This window comes from Gorilla gorilla, chromosome 6 (genome assembly GCF_029281585.2).
Source record: "Gorilla gorilla gorilla isolate KB3781 chromosome 6, NHGRI_mGorGor1-v2.1_pri, whole genome shotgun sequence".
NCBI classification, from domain to species: domain Eukaryota; kingdom Metazoa; phylum Chordata; class Mammalia; order Primates; family Hominidae; genus Gorilla; species Gorilla gorilla.
Genome location: NC_073230.2, coordinates 123,605,001 through 123,627,500, shown reverse-complemented (window position 1 = coordinate 123,627,500; position 22,500 = coordinate 123,605,001). Strand labels below are relative to the sequence as shown.

Below are 22,500 nucleotides of genomic sequence, written 5' to 3'. Positions count from 1 at the left end.
TTGAGTAAAATAATAGATGAACCAACATATATTACAGTATCATGTAGACATGTACAGAATTTTCAACATTTATTAAATCTAATGTTAATATTCCCAAAGTACCCTCTAAAATATACAAATGAAATCTTCTAATGAGATTACTTGTGAAAGTTCATATTCATTTAATGACTTTTATAAAAAATGACATTTTGATTTAATAATAGTTATAAGTTGAATTTATAATTTTAGATTTTCCTGGTTTAATCTGGGATTCAGAACATTTTAGAGAATGCTAAACTCTAAGTGCTGGAAATAATTAGAATAAACTCCTAAGGTTAATATAATAGCACCTTTTTCTAATTAGGTCTCACAAATGACCTGCGAATATTCAAAACTTTCAGGCTTTAATAGCTGAGTATTTCTAAATAGATATTGAGTTACTGTCAAGCCACATACATAGATATCTAGCAGTGGTCTAGGTGACTCCCTTCAAGTCAATAAGCATTATTTTGGGCATCCCATAGTTTTAGATACAGATGTGAGCTCTTGTGCAGGAGTGTGTTTTAATATACTCAGGACACTTGGGAAGACCTCGGAGGTCCCCCTCCTCTGACAGTTTCTGAATTCCCTGCTGCATTTCAACTGTTTCCTCAGCAAAACCACTGCAATATCATATGCATCTGGTTCATTTGGGTTAACCTTTCTGGGTTGGGTTTTATTTGAACAAAGAACCTCGTGGAAAAATCTCAAGTTCTTGATAAAGAGGAATAACAAGTAGGATGTATTATTTAGAAACAAGCACATAGAAGCCATGTTTGTAGTTCCAGCTACTTGGGAGGCTGAGGTGGGAGGAATGCCAGCCTGGGCAACAAAGCAAGACCCTGTCTCTAAAAAAAGCACATAAAGAAAAAATTTTTAAAAGAATGACTAAAGAGGTATGTTCTATTGTAGTCTCAGAAAATTTTAATATGCAAGAATTTTATTTATTTCATTACGCCACTGCCATGTATAAAAATATGTCTGAACTGAGACACAGGGGGTTGAAATAGGATTAAGCTAAAACCCTTCAGCCATTCTCAATAAACTATGATCTGACCTCCACCTATCTATGTACAACAGTATTTCTGAATAATAACTTCCATTCCAGACTCAAAACATCATCCCAGAAACATTGTGCTCAGTTCCTACTCCAAGACATTTTTCATGGAGACTCAGGCTGTGTTTCCCCTTTCAACTCTCCGTGTATACATGGAACATCCTTCTACCCTGTTCTGTCTATTCACACACATCCTGTCTAGCACTTAAGGATCAACTCACACTGTGTCTACTTCCTAAAGACTTCGACCTGTCCACATTTCATTGATCTACTCTGAACCTTCAAAGCATTTTTTGGTCATTCTGATGCTCAAAACTACAGAATCTTTGAATCCTAAAACTGGGTCTAATGTAACGTTATTGTTATTTGACTTCCCATTTTACAGATGAGTAAAGGAGTGACTGTCCAAGTGTCTGCATACAGGCACAGCAAAGACTAACACACACACTGGCCTCTAGAAAGTTTCTTGGAACCTTGTTATTTCTGCTACCCCATATTGCCTTAATCACATGCACTGTCACTTAACTCTTTCTACTGGTAGCTATACTTTATCTTGCCAAGTAGACTGTGAACTTCACAGATCAGGAGACATTACACATAGCACACTGTAAATACATGCTGAGTGAATAAATTACGTGCCATGAAGGCATTAAGAGTTTCATTGCACTAATTCTAATAGAGAAGATATCTCTCTGAAATTAAGTATTCTTGGAATATTTTCCATTCAGAACTAGTGAAAAAGATATCAGAGCTGGAAAAGCTGTAAATAAAATTTTCCCCAATGGCTACAATGTTAGGCTGCTAATTTCCTAAAATAAAGCAAACTAAAGTCAATAATTATTAATGCTCAATTTTTAAAAGATCTATTTGCCATCAATATAATATCAGAGAAAGAAATAAAAAGTAGCAAGAGAAGTTTCAACATTCCAGAAAATAAAATTGCTTGAAAGTTACAGTACCTATGCCTATAAATTGGTGGAATACTTTTCAATAAAAATAAAATTTCTATTATAATTATCTCTATTTATATTAGGTTTCTCATTTTTGGATCTCAAAGTGCTCCACGTTTTCACTTGTCAAGTTATATGCCAACTCAAAAGAAATGGAACACAATGAAGTCACATGCCTTTTGTGGGTTGCAGGATGAATAGAGAATTAGTCTCTTCTTGTGACCATTGGCAATTTCTTTCTCTTTTTGCCCCATTATAGGATATGAGAGCCATTAAATTTATTTCCGAAAGAAAAAGTGGATATTTCTGTGGTGTTCATTTTTGCAAATTCTTCAAGGTGCCATGTGTTACACTACCATAGGATAATTAGGTTTTCTTCTACAAAAATGCTTCTTTCCAACACAGAAACATCCCTGACAATTCAAATAAAATAAAAGAATCCCTTTAAAGAAACTCTCTTCTGTGCTCACCAATTCTTCATTATGAATCCTCTTCTCATGTAGAATTATCTACAGGTTTTTAATTATAAGAATATAATTTACCATGTTACATTTTATGTATTTAGTATTTTGATTAACTTCTAAGTGTGGTATAAAGTAACACTGAATAGTTTAGGCACCTCATTTATAATCTTTAGTCACGCAGCAGTGATTAAGTGGTTAAGAATATAGTGGGCTTTGAGGATAAAATCCTTGGGTTTGAAGCCTGGCTCCTTTACTTCCTAGCTATGCAACCTTGGAAAAGCTACTTAACCTCTCTGTATCTCCATTTCTTTACCCATAAAGCAAGGAAAACAGTGACTACCTTATACACTCGTTATAAGGGTTAAATTATTTTGCATATATGTAAAACACTTGAAATAGTACCTGGATCATAAGTGATCAATAAACACTGAACACAGTCATAATATATAATAACCTTATAACCTTTTTTGGAAGAAAGTATGGTATCAATACAGAAATTAATTTTTTAACATTGTATGAGCTTCGTTAGCTCTAAAAGTATTTCAGTACCTCTTCCTAAAGTGAGATTTTTATTACTGTATCAAAAAAGTCATGAAACAAAGATATATGTGCCTCACATATCAGATGCCTGGCATTAGAGTTATTAATGACTAGTCACATTTCCTTAAAAGTATATTTAAGGTAATAAAAGGAAATAAAACAACACAACATATTGCTATAGTTATTTCAAAAAATTATTTACCAACAAATTCTGGGTCACTAAAATACTAAGCTAAATGGCCAGGTTATGTCTCAGACCACTTTCAGATCAATAGAAGAAAGTAAATTTCAAAGTAGAGGAGCCATCTTTGAAATGCTCTGTACATAGTGCTCCTACATTTATTCTCCTCAGTCATCCATCACAGGCCTCATCATTAGCTTGTCATTAAAATCATTAACACACATGCATTGATCCAGGCCTGCATCACATTTGCTATGCACGTTGGGGCTTATGAAGTTCTGATAATATACATATAGCTAGAAAAATCTTAAATAGATTAACTTAATATGACTAAATAATGAAAATTTTAAGAGATGTAGCAATATACATAAGCCTGTTAGAAAGTAAAATTTTCCTCCAGGAATTCCTTTATGCTGTGGATTGAGTCAAGTCCCCTGTATCTATAATGATGTAAAGAGCATCAATCTCACTTTGACAGGAAAAGCCAATAACATATTAACATTATCTCCTATTGCCAATCACTAATTTAACAAAAATTTATTGAGTATCTTCTATATATAAGGCACAGTGAGGCTTTTAATATCTATCAAATAACTTGTAGTCTAGTATAAGAAGAATAAATGTACAAGATTGCCAGCCCTAAGTGTCCTAAGAAAAGCAGCAATTAAGTGATATAGGAGTTAACAATTGGAAAACTTACCTGCCTCTAAGAAGAATGCCAATGTTCTAACAGTATTAAAACACATGTATTCTTAATATAATTCATTAAAGACAGTAAAGTAAGAGCAAGTTCAGATGGAAATAAGAAAGAAATTCTTGACTGTCCTAGTGATAAAATCCCCTTTCTGGATCTGAAGATGTCCTCTAGATGGTTCAGACATTCATTATGCCATTTTTCTCCAACTGTTTTGAAATTTATGCACTACTTTCTTTTGAAATTTATGCACTACTTTCTTCAACTTTTTTTTTTTTTTTTTTTTTTTTTTTGAGATGGAGTCTCGCTCTTGTTGCCCAGGCTGGAGTGCAGTGGCACGATCTTGGCTCACTGCAGCCTCCGCCTTCCCGGGTTCAAGTGATTCTCCTGCCTCAGCCTCCCAGTAAATTTTTAACATAGCTTAAGGCAGGAGTGTAACGGGTATAGTCTTTCCAGTGATTCATTTATTTACTGGGCACCTAAAATATGCCAAGTACTTGTATTATTACAGATTAAAGAGTACAAACCTTTGCCATAGAAGGTCACAGATAGAAGGGACTTATGTCTATTTCAGTAGCAGTTTTTCTAAGCCTGATAAAACATCACTTTCCTTTAAGGGGGCACTGAAGTAACATCAACTTTGGTTTTAGTGCAAATTACCCATTTGGCAAATAATGAATATTTCTGCAAACCAGAATCCAGGAATTCATTGCAAATGCTTTAAAAATTGTTCTATCCATGAAATAGAAGACTTCAAATTTAATTGATCCTTTCAGTACACAACCTTTTCCTTACTACAAAAAAACACCAATTTATGTTTCTTGCTTTAAAAAGGCATAGCCAGCTCCTAATTTAATTTAATTTACATTTGTGAGATTTAGAAACATATTTGGAACTTCTTTAGACAACTGGAGGAAAAGAACTATTGAGTAATGGAGAGATATAAAGTTTGTTATTATTCCCTGACAGAGGTACAAAGTCAGTAACTGAAACTGAAGTACCTCTAGGAGGATAAAAGTTACTTCTTGTTAGAAGTGGAAAAAAAAAATCCAGTCAATAGACATTGTGTGTAAACTTCTGGGACAGGGGCTGCATGGACAATGGTTCCTGTTATCATCAAGTTTTCAGTCTAATAGAGGAGGTAAGACATATGTACAAGTAAGTTTAACACAAGGCAGAATGTGATCAATGCCACAGTAGGTAAAGTATTATAAAAGGGGAGATAAATTCTGACAATTCAATCAGTGAGTGCTCTATGAAGGAGAGTGGTGTAGCTTCACGTAGGCTTTGTAATAGGTGAAAATTTTTATTATGCAGAGATGAGAGAGAGGACATTCCAAGTAGAAATAGGGAAAATGGAGAATCGTAGACATGTTATGGGAACCCTGAGAGTGCATGGGGGAAGGAGGGCTGGTGATAATGTGTGTGTTTGTGTGTGTGTTAGAATAGCAGAATGAGGTCAGATGACGAGAAGGCCTTTGAGTTGCATTTCATGATGTTTAAATTTAATCTCTGCTCAAAGGCTATTGATGGTTTTTGAGCAGGATAATGAAAAGGTAGAAGAGTTTTATGAAGATGAATTTGCAAAATATAGGCTTAGTGTAGGACACTGCAGGTAGAGTTACCAAATGGGAACTTACTAAAACAATGTAATAAGTTCATGATGGTCAGACCACTAAGGTGGTAGGATTAGAAATGGTGGAAAGAAGTGAAGAATTTATAGATTGTGGAGTAAAAAGGTTTTGCATTTACTACTTTTAAATTTACAATGTAGGCCAGGCATGGTGGTTCACGCCTGTAATCCCAGCACTTTGGGAGGCCGTGGCGGGCAGATCACATGAGGTCAGGAATTCGAGACCAGCCTGGCTAACACGGTGAAACACCATCTCTGCTAAAAATATAAAAATTAGCCGGGCATGGTGGCGGGTGCCTATGATCCCAACTATGTTGGAGGTTGAGGCAGGCAGATTGCTTGAGCCTGGGAGGTGGAGGTTGCAGTGAGCTGAGATCGCATCACTGAACTCTATAAATTTACAATGTACATGAAATATTTCTTTTTATGCTCTACCAAGGAGATAGAAGAGCCTAAATCTGTCAAAAATACTGAAAGTTAAAAATCAATAAAATAGTTAAAATACATCTTAACTTTTCATGACTCTCAAGCAACCTCTATGAATCTTTGTATTTGTTATTTTAATTGCTCAAGAACAATGAAAGCAAATCTCAGAAAGTTTGGATATTAGAAAGTGAAGATGAAAAGATTCTGAAAACAAATTCCCCCACAGTCTTCTCTGTGATTCAGGTGCTAGTAACAGCAATGGCCACAATAACATTGATGTGTGGTCTCCGGACATTTTATTTATTTTTAATTTTTCATCTGTGTTCTTATAGCATTTTAAGGAAAAAATGTATTTTAAAACTGAATATTGAAGGAAGGGGCATAAAGTGTTGCTAGTTTCTCAAGCAAAAAAAAGAAAAAAAAAAAAAAGAGTCACCTATTTCCGGAGAGAAGTACCAAAAAGAAAGCATGTAGGGCTTTTTAAAAGTAGGTAACATATACCCTTGAGGGTCTTGCTAAGCATCTCCAAATAATTGGTAAACTTTAAGACATGTCCCTACATATCAGCAGCTTGGAAATTAATGAGCTGTAAGATACGGCTCTCAAACTCCTGGGCAATCTCATTTTACAGGTATCCCCATCCAGGCAGGCTGCCTGTCCTGAGGCAAACGAGTCATTGTTCTCTGAATGAAACCCATGTTTTAGTCATCTTTGCTCATCTCCTCATGTCCTTTACATCTATCCTGCCTTTCCTCATCTCTGCTGAATACTAGGTTGAAATATTTAAGATGGCTATTTTTTAGGAAAAAAAGTCAAATATGAATAATTTCATAAAGTTCAACCTAAAAATTGACTTCACATTAAGCCTAACTCAAAATTACATCCTTCATGAAGTCTTTTCCGATTCCCCACGTGCATGTGCAGGCTTCAGTCGTTAACTTCACAATTTGTTTGCAACTCTCTTCATTCCTTCACTTGGTCTCTATTACTACCTATGTACTTATCCCTCTATTAGAGTTTTACCTCCGTAGACACTGATCATCTGCCACAGTTTCTAGCAGAGTATGATGCACACAATAGGTGTTCAATAAATGTTTATCCAATTTAAATGAATGAAACTCATCTATGGGTCATTCAACTTCACAAGCCTCTACTTGAAAACATTGCAAAGTAGCAGTTGATTAGTTTAATCTCACCGTTTTACAGGCACCCTCATTAATGGTATATTCCAAAAACACAAACAGAGGACTAACTACACTGATACACTGATAAACAAATTTGTTGCCTAAAGATATGTGTTGCTTTTGTTGTGAAATTTACCAGTACCTAAGACACTAATGAACGGCAGAAGTAATGTTAATGCTTGCCTATACCCTAAAGCAAACAGTCAAATTATAAAGGGAAAGTTTATCCTTTTAGATTGTGGTCACACAGTGTATTCCCTAGAGTAATGTAAATTTTATTCATTTTCTCCTTACTCAAGACTAAGTCAAAGGTTCTATAAACCGTTCCTATTTTTCTTTAGAATAAAAAAGTACTATGAATAAAGTCCTCTTAAACTGAGATGTTCAAAATTTAAGTCAATAGATGTTAAACAGTAGAATCGTATGTCTTCTCTTCTTTGCTTATTTAGATACTAGCAAATGTTAATGACTAGAATATTTATATACTGTCATCACTTATGAGAGACTCACTGGCACAATGTAAATTCAATCAGGTCTTAGAAATGTAGTGTTTATTAATTCCATGAAGTTAACAATAAAGATTTTAAGTCTTAAGTTTGTTTTTTTTTGTTTTTTGTTTTTTTTTGTTTTTTGTTTTTTTGAGACGGATTCTTGCTCTGTCACCCAGGCTGGAGTGCAGTGGCGTGATCTTGGCTCACTGCAACCTCCGCCTCCAGGGTTCAAGCGATTCTCCTGCCTCAGCCTCCTGAGTAGCTGGGACTGCAGGCGCGCGCAACCACGCCCAGCTATTTTTTTGTATTTTTAGTAGAGATGGGATTTCATCATGTTGGCCTGGATGGTCTCAATCTCCTGACCTCATTTATGACAAATGTCAACAAATGCTGTTAATAAAACCTTAAAATTTATGACTCATATCTACAATATGGGCAATTTCCAGCAATGTGATGTTAATTTTATCAAACATCTATAAAGCAAGACTAAATTTTAGACTAGATTAAAATTGTTTGTATGTGGTTTACTAATTGCAGGCAGTTCCCTTACACCTTTTCTTATTATAATTCTAGTTATTTGAGAAAATATCCAATACATTCAAATAGCATACCTTTTAAAAGTAATAACCAACTTTTTACAAAAGAAATACATCTTTTAAAAAACCCTATAGATATGATTAGCCTTGTCACCTGTCCTAGCACACCTGAAGGTTATAACATACTTCTATAGTAATCATGGATCATTACTCTAAAAAATGTTACTCCCCAGAGAACACTCAAAAAGCTATCCTCAGAAACAGTGTTAGGACTCTGATGCTTCAATTTTATTATGGAAACTGATTTTATTTCATCCAATACAGCAATCTTTATCCTGTCAAATGAACTTACGCATACAGTACTTTGAGAAACATATTAAATATACTGAAATACGTGTAGGCCTTGAACTATGCATCTATTACCCATTCAATATAGACTTGTTCAAATCCTTTATTTTAAAGTGTCTTGATCCTTACTTCTACTTAATTTAATTTGGATACCTTTAACTTACGTGGAATACATTAACTAGCTCCGCTAGAAAACGTTTTAGGCCGGGTACAGTGGCTCACGCCTATAATCCCAGCACTTTGGGAGGCCGAGGCGGGTGGATCACCTGAGGTCAGGAGTTCGAGACCAGACTGGCCAACAAGAAGAAACCCTATCTCTACTAAAATATATATATATATATATATATATATATATATATATAGCCGGGCCTGGTGGTGTATATCTGTAGTCCCAGCTACTCAGGAGGCTGAGGCAAGAGAATCGCCTGAACCGGGGAGGCGGAGCTTGCAGTGAGCTGAGACTGCACCACCGCACTCCAGCCTCGGCTACACAGCGGGACTCCGTCTCAAAAAATAAATAATAATAATAATAAAATAAAATAAAGAAAATGTGTATAATCCTATGAATTCTTCTTTGCCTCTTATATACTGTTATGTCCTAACTGTTAATTAATGACATTTAAAAATATCAAAATAGACTGAGTATTGCTATAGTCATATGTTCCCCATTGATATGCATAGCTTTTGACTACTTCTCAAAATAGCATCAAAACCTTCTAGATTAGAAAAATGCTGTAAAAAGATGAGATTTCCTTTTAACCATCTACAATCTTCAGTACTTGGCACAAGATTATTGAATTAATGATGATAACTCTTTGTATCTAAGCATTCAAAATAAATACATGATTAGCACTTTATCAATTTCATACGTGATTGAATAAATTTTCATTCAAATTAGTTCCAATTTGCCAATGGCAAAACCCTCATTCTTACTCTATAACATTGCTGTTTTCAAGATGTAAAATGAATTCAAAATATAAGCACAGGATTATTTAAATGTCTTTTCCTGAGCTTAACTCTTGTTTTCGTTTGTTACTTTTGAGTAGCTAACCTGTATTGACTGACATATTGGAAAATATAAATCTCGTCAAACAGAACATACAAAAAAAGTATTCGTTTTTTTCAAAGACAAAGTTTCACAGGAAAACTGGTAAAATAACTGACGCTCAGTTAGGAAGCTTATATAAAAATGGAAATTATGGAAATTCAATTTTACTCATTTCTTTCTAGTATATATAAAGGAAATTACATAATTATTTTTGGAATTTGATGGTAGATTCATGAAAACGACAAGTTTAGTTATCTCCATTTGTGTGAAGTCAGGTTGAAATGATACACAATTCATTTCTTAAGCCTATGTAACTTTTAGAGTAATATTTTGTTTCTCCACTTGGGAAATGTTTTATTTTATTTAACATATCACAGAAAAAAGCTAATAATATAAGTGACATTAAAGTTTTAAGTAGAAAAGTTCACTTTTAACAGAAATCATATTAATAGTTTTAAAAATGAGAGCTGATCTAAGGATAACATAATTAAATGTGAGTAATTAAAGTTAATTATACAGTCATAAATAAATTGTTTATTTCATTCTACTTAAGATTTTATTCTTTGGAAAGGATAAACCAGGCTTTCTCCACAGAAATTAAGATTTTTACATTCTAAATTTAAGTATATTTTAGAAAAGTATTTAGCTCTCTTATCTATAGGACTGAATAAGAAAGATGTCCAATTAAAACTACTAGAAATGAAAAAAGATGTTCTTAACTTTTATCAGCTAAGAAATTATACAACAGAGTTATTACTTATGTAGTTCTTTATTCCCATTTCTTATCTTTCAAGATTTTCTCTTTGGTAAATTAAAATAACGTTTGACATAAAAATTCTAGTGTTAAATGAATTGATCTTTGTTTTTATTTGAATGAGTTTGCATGTAGTAGCTATCAGTAGGACAGTACTCAGATTATCACTTCAGTTCTACAGAAATAATCCCCCTCCTTATCCCTTGATGAAAACGAAAATATTCCTTCTTAAAGAAATGTGCAATTATGAAAAGGGGATTCAAAAATTGGAGTGAACAAATGATTCTGCGTTCCATATTAACTGTATAGTTTCCTTTATCCAGGATATAAGTAGAAAACGCCCTACTAAATTTCCCACACCTTTTCTCCCTGGCTAATGATAAATATCAAAATAAATTTTAATTTTCATCATAAGCCAGGATAAAAATGTTATCCTCCCTTAGTCTATTTTCTAAAAACTGCAGCCGCTTAGCATTGATGGCAAAGGAATATTATTTTCAGATAATTGTGATGAAATTTTCTCTTCTAAGATGTATTTCCATTCTTAATGATGACAGTTTATAATTACATCTTACAACTCAAGAGATCTGATTCCATGGTGGAGTTATAAAGTTCCATTTAAAGTCAGTATCAGTCCAGCCAGGTGCGGTGGCTCATGCCTGTAATCCCAGCACTTTGGGAGGTCGAGGCGGGTGGATCACCTGAGGTCAGCAGTTCGAGACCAGCCTGGCCAACATGGTGAAACCCCGACTCTACTAAAAATATAAAAAAATTAGTCGGGTGTAGCGGCAGGCACCTGTAATCCCAGCTACTCAGGAGGCTGAGACAGGAGAATTGCTTGAACCTGCGAGGCAGAGGTTGCATTGAGCTGAGATCGTGCCAATGCACTCCAACCTGGGCAACAAGAGCAAAACTGCATCTCAAAAAAAAAAGAAAAAAAAAAGTCAGTATCAGTCCAAAGAAACAACAAAAAGGTGGGTAAAGGTCAGTGAAACATAATTTTATAAACTGCATGCATATATATGTATATCAACATTTCTCTAGAATTTCCTGCTCTTACCTTCAACATTATATGAAATGTATTTAAATTTATGCAATATTGTTTAAAGGAACTAGATTTTACATGATTTAGGCTCACTCCCAAATGATTTCAGATAGTTTTGCTGTAGAGTCAATTTTTAAAAAACACAATGAAATTCTTCAGGATTTATCACTCTATTTGACTTTATAAAAGTGATAGTTGTGACCAAAACAGCTGTAATAAAATGAAAATATAGATGTAATTACTTTCATCATTGATAAGTACAAATATATTGTGCCCAATCTCAGAAACAAATTAGTTGGCCACTGAGATACAATTGGTACCATTCCAATTTGTGTCTCATAAACGAAAACTATCAATAAACATTCAGCTGTGGATCTAAGGACCCTTATAGTTCTAATCTGTTGGCCAGACAAATAAAGTCTAAATCACATCTTGACACTTCGCCTTTAAGTCAGTCTTGCTGCTGCTCCAATTCTCCTTTGAATCATTAATCCAAAAATTGTATTATTGCCTTATTTGTTGGACCAAGTTTCGGTCAAAAATCAGATAGGTAATATGAGTATATGGGGTGTATGTTCCAGTTTATCTGTAATTACATTTGTTAACTTGCATTCTGGCTCCTTGAAGATCTTGACCTCAAAGTCCTGTAGTTGAGCCCTACTGCTGTGGCCGCTCTTTTGGATGTGGCTTACCCATTTTTCTCAACTGTTATCTATTTCCTATTACCAAACTGCCCTATTGGAGTTGTTACCCATCCGCTGCTGGCTCCTGTGAAGCTGTCTCTTGGAATACCTTTACAGAGGCTACTTTACCTGGACTGCATATTGCTCATGTCACTAGGTCTGCCTAATTTCTGAGACTGACTGCTTTGCTGACACTATTCCTTTGTTCAAATTAAACCACAGAACTGACTCAAACTCTGGCTTTCTCCTGAGTTGAGTTTTGCTTAGTTATATACTCTATTACTTCTAAACATTAGATGGAATAAGGAGTAAAAGTAATATGTACTTTTTTTTTTTGAGATGGAGTCTCTCTCTGTCACATTGGCTGGAGCGCAGTGGCCTGATCTCAGCTCACTGCAACTTCTGTCACCTGGGTTCAAGAGATTCTCCTGCCTCAGCCTCCCGAGTAGCTGGGATTACAGGCCCCCACCACCGTGCCCAGCTAACTTTTGTATTTTTAGTAGAGACGGGGTTTTGCCATATTGGCCAGGCTGGTCTCGAACTCCTGACCTCAGGTGATCTGCCCACCTTGGCCTCCCAAAGTGCTGGGATTACAGGCATGAGCCATTGCACCCTGCCAACAATATGTACTTTTTATTCTAAATCTAGTGCACCATGTCCTTTCTTTGACTTGCTAATTAACAAAAGGAACCTCAGATTTAATGTTGCAAATATACATTTTTTTATAGTAAGATAACATTGTGTGATCAATGGTGACTTGTCCTCCTACCTTTTAAGTGTCTTGCTGATTTTACTCCATTTTGTCTTCAAAACGAAGATAATGTTGAACAAACTAAACAATGTTAGTTTTCAGTAGTTATGTGAAATGATTTGATCATCTGTTGCTTATATAAATTATTTAATGCTATTCTAATGATAGAAACTGGCTATGGAATGTAGTAACCCTGTGTTTCTTGGTGTTGAAATATTCAAGTATAACATGTTACTTCTGTGAGTGGTAAATTTTAAATTCTGCCAGAGCAGTCAAAATGCACATAATTTTAACATACATTAAGACATAATTTCTTATCATGTAAATTACCTTCACATAAAGGAATATTCTGAAATAACAGTTGACTTTATGTAAGTCTCTTTATTTATTAAATGCCTCTGGTCACCAACATATATCCACTTCCCAAGTCCTATGTTGAAAGCTGAAATTAAAATACCATAGCAGTACATAAGATCTTCATTTTTTTTCCCCTGGTACTGAAAGTAGGAAAAAGTTAACACTGAAGCATTATTCCTTCTTTAACAATTCAGTAATCATTTTTTGACCGTTAGAGAAAGGAAATTTTTAAGGCTCAACTAGTGTTAGTGCAAATGAAGTTGTATCTTCTAACAAAGTACCTTCTTTAGATATAAAACAGAAGCAGTAAGCTACAATACTGTCAGCTAAAAGTTTTCTGACACACTTTGCCTAAATTGTGGGAATTCACACCACGGATGTCAGATATCATCTGTATAGTTCTATAAAAATCCTTCAAAACCCTATAGGAACCCACAAATTTCCACAATTGGCACGGTGGGGATATAACACTTTTTAGCTAAAGGCACTGTATCTCTGGGAGGATCTTTTTATTAAGAGGAACTGGAATGAGTTGTAAGTGCCACATATGGGGACTGGAATAATGTAAAAAAGAACAGCAGCTACTGATCCACACTTGTAGCACTTAAAAAAAAAGATGAGATGATAAAGAGCTGGCATAATCATAAGTTCCATACAATCACTTTGGAAAGAGATCTCAAAGCTAACTAGCAAAGTTAATCAAAAAGTTTAGAGATTAAATAAAAATGGAATTAAATCAGAAGAAAAATTGTAAGAGGACCAGAAATGTTAGAAAAAAATAAAGTTGACTGAAAAATTGTTAATTAAAAAGTCTATGAAAACATATGTGAGGCAAAAAAAAAGCTTTCATGTTTAGAGTTTTGCAATGCAACATAATGATCCAAAACATCAGCAAAAATAGTACAGGCTTAACAGGAATGAAAACAATGAGAAAGAGCATTCCATTTGCTCAAGTTGTCAGTCACTTCCAACTGCTTTCCTCTGAAATACAGAGCCACTCCAATTTCAAATGCTTTTGTCCACAGAGAGATCTAAGATCTGTAGGGATTTTATATAAAATATCAGCAACCAAAGATGTAGGGTCTGCAAATTCTACATGTGCCTACAAATAGCAATTTAAATTTTAAGGCAGCCAAAGAGAATAGAAGGAAGAAATGTAATATTATATACTTATATTTTCATTATGTTTTATGACAATTCAAAGTTTAGATTTTCAATACTGTTTAATCCAGTGAGGGTCTAGGAGCACCTTTTAGCTATCTATGGGGCAAAATATTATCAACAGGAGAGGCCAAAGTATAATATTGAAATGATTTAACAACTGAGGTTATGAAGAAGAAGAGGATGTTGTAAAGATGACTGGGGTATGTGATGTATACAAAGTTCTGGAGCATGTTGAATAGGTATTTGACATGCAAATTTAAAAAAAATCTTATGATCTCTATTGCAATTCTGAAATAATACTACATTACTCCTTTTATATGACACCTCAGCCTTTTATTTTCTTCTGCTAAGGGTTTGCCTTCTAAGGACACAATAAATTAATTTTCTTATATTATATCCAATATATTAACATTCTATATAAAAGATTTTTAACTTTCAAGCTTCAAATAATTGCTTTACTAACAGGAGAAAATAATAATCACCTACAACGAATATAGAATATTTAGCAAGCAAAACTTTGAAATGACATAGAGGCTAAGAGGAGTCACGAATGACATATAAGAAAGGATCTGAAAACTCAACAGTAGGAGACTCTAATAATCAGAAAGGGGAATGACATGACAATGGGAGGCTTTGTGAGTAAAGCACTCAATACAAAACCAGCTAGGGAAGAATATTTATTTTGATCTCTAGACACAACATTTGAAAATATAAAAATGGGAATCTCATTTAACATTTTATACGAGGAAGAACAGCAAATCGGAACCAATTTATTGAGAATGAGGAGAAACAATCACTTAATACAAAAAGAAACAACTGAGTAGAACTAAACATGGTGGGTACATCATTAAATTCCACTTCTTGCCTTAGGTTGGGAAGTAGACAGGAAATGGATTGATTGTATCAGTATGCGTTCATCTTCCAGGTCTAGTCTACATGTTTTCTTCTCTTGTCATTCACTTAAGTCCAACACATGAGAGAAGATAGTAAGTTCAAATTATTTCAGCTTAAAGACAGCATCAATCCTAACCTTTTAAACATTTCTAGAGGTAAATGTCTATATAAAATAGGAAGCTAGTCATTTTTAATTCATATTCTATATAACTCTGAAAAAGGGAATATTGGCATTCAGGTGCATAAGGGAACAATATTATAAATTGTAATGATACTCAGCTCGGACACTTAAAGTATCGTTTTCCTTTATTCATACCATGGATGGTTCTAGGACTCTTTGAACAGCAATAGAAAATAAAAATGTTTTAAAAGTCAAGTACTTGCTTTGAATCAACAAGTAGTTGAGTCAAAACAGTCAAAGAAGTTTCAAAAAATTATTATGTAGAATCTATACAATGTCGCCTGGCTTTAACCTTGCCTACTTTTTGCTGAAATCCCCTTAAACATTCATCTGATTTATATTGCCTAAATTTTGATAATTGTTTTCAATCTTTCAACAATGTAAATAAAATTTAACAAGGTCTGAGGTGATAATCATGAATGAGGTGAAGGGGCCTCATTCTACTCAAAGTGGAAAGCCACTTTTTACTCACATAAATTGGAATGGTTATAAAATACATATTAATTAAATAATTAAAACTAAAAATAAAACTTAAAAAGTATAGTCTACCAATATTCAGAAAATTTTCTTAGCTCCCACATAAAAATGAACATTATATTTACTCATCTGTTCTTCCTAAAATCTCTTTTGTTCTCCTTCTTCAATATTCTAGGAGAACCCTGGATTTTATACTCCTGTAAGTATTACTTTGTGAAGTTAAACCATTTCTAATTAACTGTAATCTCCAATTTGATTCTTCATAATCAGTATCATACTTTTACTGAATGCTTACTTGACATAGTAGAATGTGCTAGGGGTTTCTTATACTATAATTTGTCTAAAACATAATCTGTCTTTAAGGGACTTGTCATTAAGGTAGGGATATCTGCAAAATGAACACAGATGTATGCATAAACACACGTGCATGTGTGTGTGCACACACACTCACACATGTACACAAAGTATTAGTCCAAAATAGTGGTATAAGAAGCAAGTTCTTTAGAAGTGTGGAGCAGGGTGCATGGTCCTGATAGTAAAATTCCTTGGGAAAGCCTCTTGGAAAAAAATAGGACTAGTCCTGTAAGGAAAGGTAGAATTTAGGTAAGAGAGTAGAGGGGAACCAGAAAAGGGAAAGGGCAGAAATTCAAATAGTGTGAGCGAAATAAATGCATTAATTTGGAAGAGGCCTTTCTTTATTCAGGACACTGAATAAAGCGAAAACTGGAGTGGAAGAAAAGGGTTAAAATATGGAGTATGGAATATAAATGATAATTTGGCATCTCTTGTTCTCCACAATTTTTAAGAAGCACCAGACCATATCTATTTCACTCTTCTAATGCTTCAAAAAACATCTTCTCTATCAACCTCAGGTATATATTCATATTCTACCACGTAGAATTTTACTATAATGGAGTTGAATTAAAAGACTAATCAAAAAAATCATCAGTGTTTTCTCCTGAATCTAATGATATTTAGGTTCTTAGATTCCCCAAGTAAAATGCTGAATTCTTCATCTTCCCTTTTGAACCTGCTTCTTGTGTCCTCTATTTCTCTTTGCAGACTTTTAAAGTGGCTATGAATCTTCCCAATTTTCGTCTTTGTCCCTAGCATTCAATTGGTTGTCTTGTTCCAGTATTTCTTTTCACAGCACTTCTTATACGGATTCTTTGCTCTCCACTCCTAGTCTTGTACTTATGTTAGATATTACATACTGCAATAATTAATTTTCTGCTTCCAGTCTCTCCCAATTTCAGAATATCCTCCTATACATGAGTTTCATTAAGTCATGGTTCATTCAGTACACTTTTAGATTACTGTTTCTAATGCATAGCTCTGATCGTGTCAAAGTCAAGCTGATAACAGTAACAAGCTGTATACTGACTGAAACAAACACCATCGCTTGATATTTAAGTCACTCAGCAGTCTGGTCCCACTTCCTATATTCTAAATTCTGTATTCCCTTATATATTCTAAATTCCTGTCAAAACTAATACTCAATGTTTTCAAGACATATATGATATGTCCCTGATTCTGGGTTGGTGTTGTTCTATTTGAGTTGTTCATTGCCTAAACTTCAGATAACTAGGTAACTTCAGATACCTAAATATAGGTAATGTGCTACCTATAATAAATCCTTGTGTCATATTGTTTCACTTTTTATTTTTAGAGACAGATAGAGTCTCACTCTGTGGTGCAGGCTGGAGTTCCATGGCATGATCATAGCTTACTGTAACCTCGAAATCCCTAGGCTCAAGCTATCCTCCTGCCTGAGCCTCCTGAGTAGCTAGGACTGTATACAGGCACACACCACACCCAACTAATTTTTAAAATTATTTTTGTAGATACAGGGTCTCACTATGTTTTCCAGGCTGGTCTTGAACTCCTGGCCTCAAGCAATCCTCCTGCCCTCCCCTCCCAAAATGCTGGGATTACTGGCATAAGCCACCATGCCCGGCCTCATGTTGTTTCAGTTTTATGGATCTGTTTACTTTATGAATTATAAGAGAAGAAAGAAGGAGAAGAAAATGGATTGTCAATGACTAACCACAAACTTACAGAGTGCCTTAAAATGCAAAATACAAAAATATTTTCATATTGTTTATAGACTCATTTTTAGTAACAGTGAGGTATTACAAGAAGTAATATAAATCAGTACCTATTTACACAGCACTATGAGAGACACAAGGAGCAATTATTATGTTCCAGGCACTCATTTCTTTGCAAGAATCTTATGAAATAAGAAGCATTATATTATTACTTACCTCATTTTCAGCTAAGAAAGCTGAGGAAAGAAATGTTAAGTAACATGCTCAATCCCACTTGGCTATTAACTATTGAATCTGGAATTGGAACCCTGACAGTCTGGCATTACAACCTATGTTCTGATACCATTAGGCCCTATTTCCTCTTGTTTACAATTGCATCAGCACAACTACCCCCCTCTAAAACAACAAGTAACATGACTTCATTTTAGGAGATATAAGTATGCTATGTAAATGTCTTATAAAAATTATTTCACTTCTGTTTAATTTCCAAAGTATTTTGAAATGCATTCAATTATATACAACCAAGTTTTGACTGAGAGAATTATATCAATATTTCTTCCTTTGCCTAATAAAATACATAACATGGTTTAAGTACAAGCATCTTAGAACTTTATAAAGGTGAAGATAGAGAATACTGAAATATTCCATAAATATTTGACATCTATTATGCAAAAACCTAACGACAGCAGCAGAAACAGATTTAAGAATGAATATTGACTCAATATTCTGCAAGATAATTAAAATTTTGATTATAATTGATGTAATTTAGAAAAAGGGACAATTTACTCCCCTTTTAATTTTTATTTTTTCTGAAATCTATTTTCAACAAGCTTTCCTTTTATCTATGGAAAATAAACATAAGTATTTTTCACACGCACTAATTCATATAAGCATAAAGTGTGTTATATATTAACTATGAACATTTCAACTTTATAAACCCATAGCAGCAATATACTGGACATTATATGTATAATTTTTAGGTGTTATTTAATACATACTAATATTTCTCTGAAATATTTCATAAACTTTAATAATAAAATGAAAAATCTGAAGTAGCAATTGCCAAATGAAAACCAATACCCACCTAACAATGCTACAATTTAGCCCAATTATTATTTCAGGTTCTGAAATATAATGTTTAATAAACTATTTCATTAATCATTAATTTTTTATTTTAATATTTTTAGCACCACACAATTACATTTAAAAAATAAGTGTTTACATATCCTCTATAGGTAGTTTATAACAACCACTATATACTGCATATGAGCACAGGGAGTTGCACCAACAGCTTAAACACTTTTATTAGGAACATCTTTTATTTCTCTGAAATAGGTCTTTTTTTTAAGCAGAAAACAGGATCTAACTCTTGTTTGCTCTTTAAAGTTTTATTGTTTTAGCATTTTATACAGGGAGTGAGCATTAGCATACTCAGGAGAACTGCTGAAAGTAAAAGGCCGCAAGCTACCCACTGCATGGCTGATAGGATAAAGCGGGGATATAAAAACTTTTGTCTGATTGCTCACTTTCCTTGTTTTAGAGTACTGCTACTCTCAAGAGCATATATTCATGTTCTTTCTACTTCAAGTTTTATTACTTCTTTTGTATTATTTAATACATCTAAAGACACTTCCAAAAGACAAATTTTTCCATTTTGAAGAAGTAATGGTTCGGAACCTGATAAAACACATTAATGTTCACAGTGTGTTTTTTTTGCAAAGCTGATAGAGTAAAAGTGCTATAAAGCAATTAGACATATGATCTTAAAGACATTAATATGTCAAACAGAATAAAATGTTTAAAAAGACAACAAAAATAATACCCTGTGAAAGGTCAAGTGAAAATGGGTACATATAAAGAGTATATTTCTCTTTCAGACCTTTTACTAGATATTGAATGGAAAAATAAAGGAAGACAATATAAAAATAAGAGAAAGGACTAATCTTACCTCAAAAACTTGTAATTAGAAGTATGTGACGTTTAATTCTAGGAAGTATAGACATGAGTTACGACTCATCCTGACAGCTAAATGGTGTACACACTTCATTATTCAGATTCAAATTTTTTTCCTCTGAATTCTGAGTTCTACCACGGTCAATACATTTTAGTAAACAAGACACTAATATGCTTGACACTATTGAAAAAAGCCAGGCATTTTTTTAAGTGTCATACACATTTCTGAAATCCACAATACATCAATTTTTAATACTTCTACTCTCTCAGCTCCATTAAAAAGATGGTAGGGGAAAGATTTTAGAGTAATTAATGATATAGTTAGCTGCTAAATATTAATAGGAATCGTAGCCTTGCATAAAATATAACATATAAACTTTGCCAATACAGACGCACCAGTAATTAAAGTTGAATATATAATTACACTGATTTATAAGACAGGCAAAAAGTTACACTTTACTAGCTTCTATGTAAACTGTGGGTAACAGTTAAACTTTGCATTTTACAGTTTATAAAAACGGGCAATATCTTGACTACAGTTCATAAATGGTTTAGAGACCTGTAATAGTAGTAAAAATTATAACAACTTATTCCATCATGAATATTCTTATTGCACCATACAAACCAACCTGTGATAATGACCCATAAGATGTAGATTCATCTTAGACGCTGCTTTATGCCCAAGAGAATGTTAGTAGTACTAAGAATCTGTAGAGGACTGCTGGAACAATAACGATATGGCATTTGAGATCATCTAAAAAATGTATTAAAACCGATTTTGATAAACTTTGTCACATTATGAACGTGGTATAATTTAACTCCACTTAAATTTGTATTTTTAACTTATACAACAGCAAAAACTTCAGAAAAATTCTAAATTTAAGAAGCATATTAATATAGATTCTTCCCTTTAGAGAGTCTGTTAACCACACTTACATGTGCGGCTGAGGTGAGCAGCCCGGACTACTGTTTCCATTGCTGTCAATGTGATCCAGAGAACCATTGAGGTCTTCGTGGACGGCCTGCAGTAGGCCACTGGATGCATTATTTATCAGTCCAGGATTACTTAGCAAAGGTAAACTGCTCTCCGCCAAGGCAGCCTAGTGAAATGAAGATTGTGTAAAACAACTTTCAAAATGGCATTTAAAATAATTTTTAAAACATGTATCTTCTTTTAATGGGTTCCAATAAGGAAATAGATATTTTAGAAGGATTAAAAGAAAATGTATTGAAAAAAAATTCCTAACTGGCTACTTGTGGCAGAGATGCAAGGAAATTAAGTGTGATGTGAAAATATAAACAATCGTCCTTGCAGCAAACTTTCTCACTCATGTTTCAACCTTTGGCATAATGAAATGTTGAACCCACACATGTAATGAAATACTCCAGTTTAATATAAGCAGTTGCTCTGCTTTTTAAAAATGACCAGAACTTAACTCAAAATAAAGAAGTCCTGACATTTGCCTCCTCTGCATAAAAATTATATATTATAATTAAACTTTAAAGTTTTTGCCACAAGCACCATGTTCCCCAACACTATGATGTGAAATCATTTATGACAGCCTGGATAAATATTAATGCATAGCCACATGCATTTGCAAAAGCTTCTATCAATCTAGCATTTGCAGAAAAACCGAATGTTCCAGATTTTGCCACAGGGTGTCCTTCTTGCTTCTTCACATCAAAAGTAGCTTGAATTAGAACCAGTGCTGTCTATAGTACTAGGTACTACAACTTGGATGATAAACCAACTATTAAGAACAATCACAATCTCACCTAAATACAAAGACATGCCAAAAAAAAAAAAAAAAAAAAAAGCCCTAAACATTCAAATACAACAAAACTGGGAAAGTACATTACCTGCAAACTGGCATTAAGAGCTGCTCCATAGCCTAAACTGGTAGGTATATTTTTTACTAAGGTTGGACTTCTGAAAAAAAAAAATATATAAAGATCATTTATATGTCAAAATATAAAACGTGGATATCAATAGTCTCAGCTATAAAGGTATGTTCTGGCTTGTCTCACACTAATAGTCCATACTGGATGTATATAAGGCCACAAAAATAAGGTAATAGAGTTCAAATATATAACCCTTTACATAATACATATTAACTTGATCCAGGAATATAAGAAATGAAACTTTAGACTATGGTGTGCAGGCAAAGTGAGAGATGACCTTAAGGATCCTTAAACCTGTTTCTAGTTGTGTGAAGGTTTCATTTGCAAGAATAACAACATTCATATAAAATTTTTAAAATGTAAATATACAATACAATTACCAATTTGATGCAATCAGGAAATAATTAATGGTTAATTTCTAGAACACCATGAATTAACATAACAAATTACCATAGTTAATTAAATGACAACATAATAGATTAACTATTTCTTGAATGCAGATATTAGCACATACTTCACTATAGAAATCAAAAGTCAAGGGCCAATAGTAGATAAAATACATTAAAGTCATCTCTTCATATTAGGCAGTAGAAGTTTGGGGGAATAAGTAAATTCTACATGGAGTTAATTAAGCACAAAATGTGTTTTACTATATTTTGGACTTAAGTTTGGCAGTCTTGTTCTCTATAAAACAAACAAAATTCAAACTTCCCAGCCAGTA

The 22,500-nt window shown here is 33.7% G+C and overlaps 1 protein-coding gene across 27 annotated transcripts in view; it reads right to left on the bottom strand.

Annotated features, from left to right (window-relative positions):
* FOXP2 (forkhead box P2) overlaps window positions 1-22,500 on the bottom strand; it is a 603,320-nt gene that overhangs the window by 7,768 nt on the left and 573,052 nt on the right. For all 27 annotated transcript variants that reach the window (XM_055392142.2, XM_055392146.2, XM_063708042.1 and 24 more), the window contains 2 exon segments: window positions 21,738-21,807; window positions 20,814-20,977 (listed from right to left, as the gene is read on the bottom strand). In XM_055392142.2, coding sequence (XP_055248117.1) covers window positions 20,814-20,977; window positions 21,738-21,807 — 234 coding nt within the window.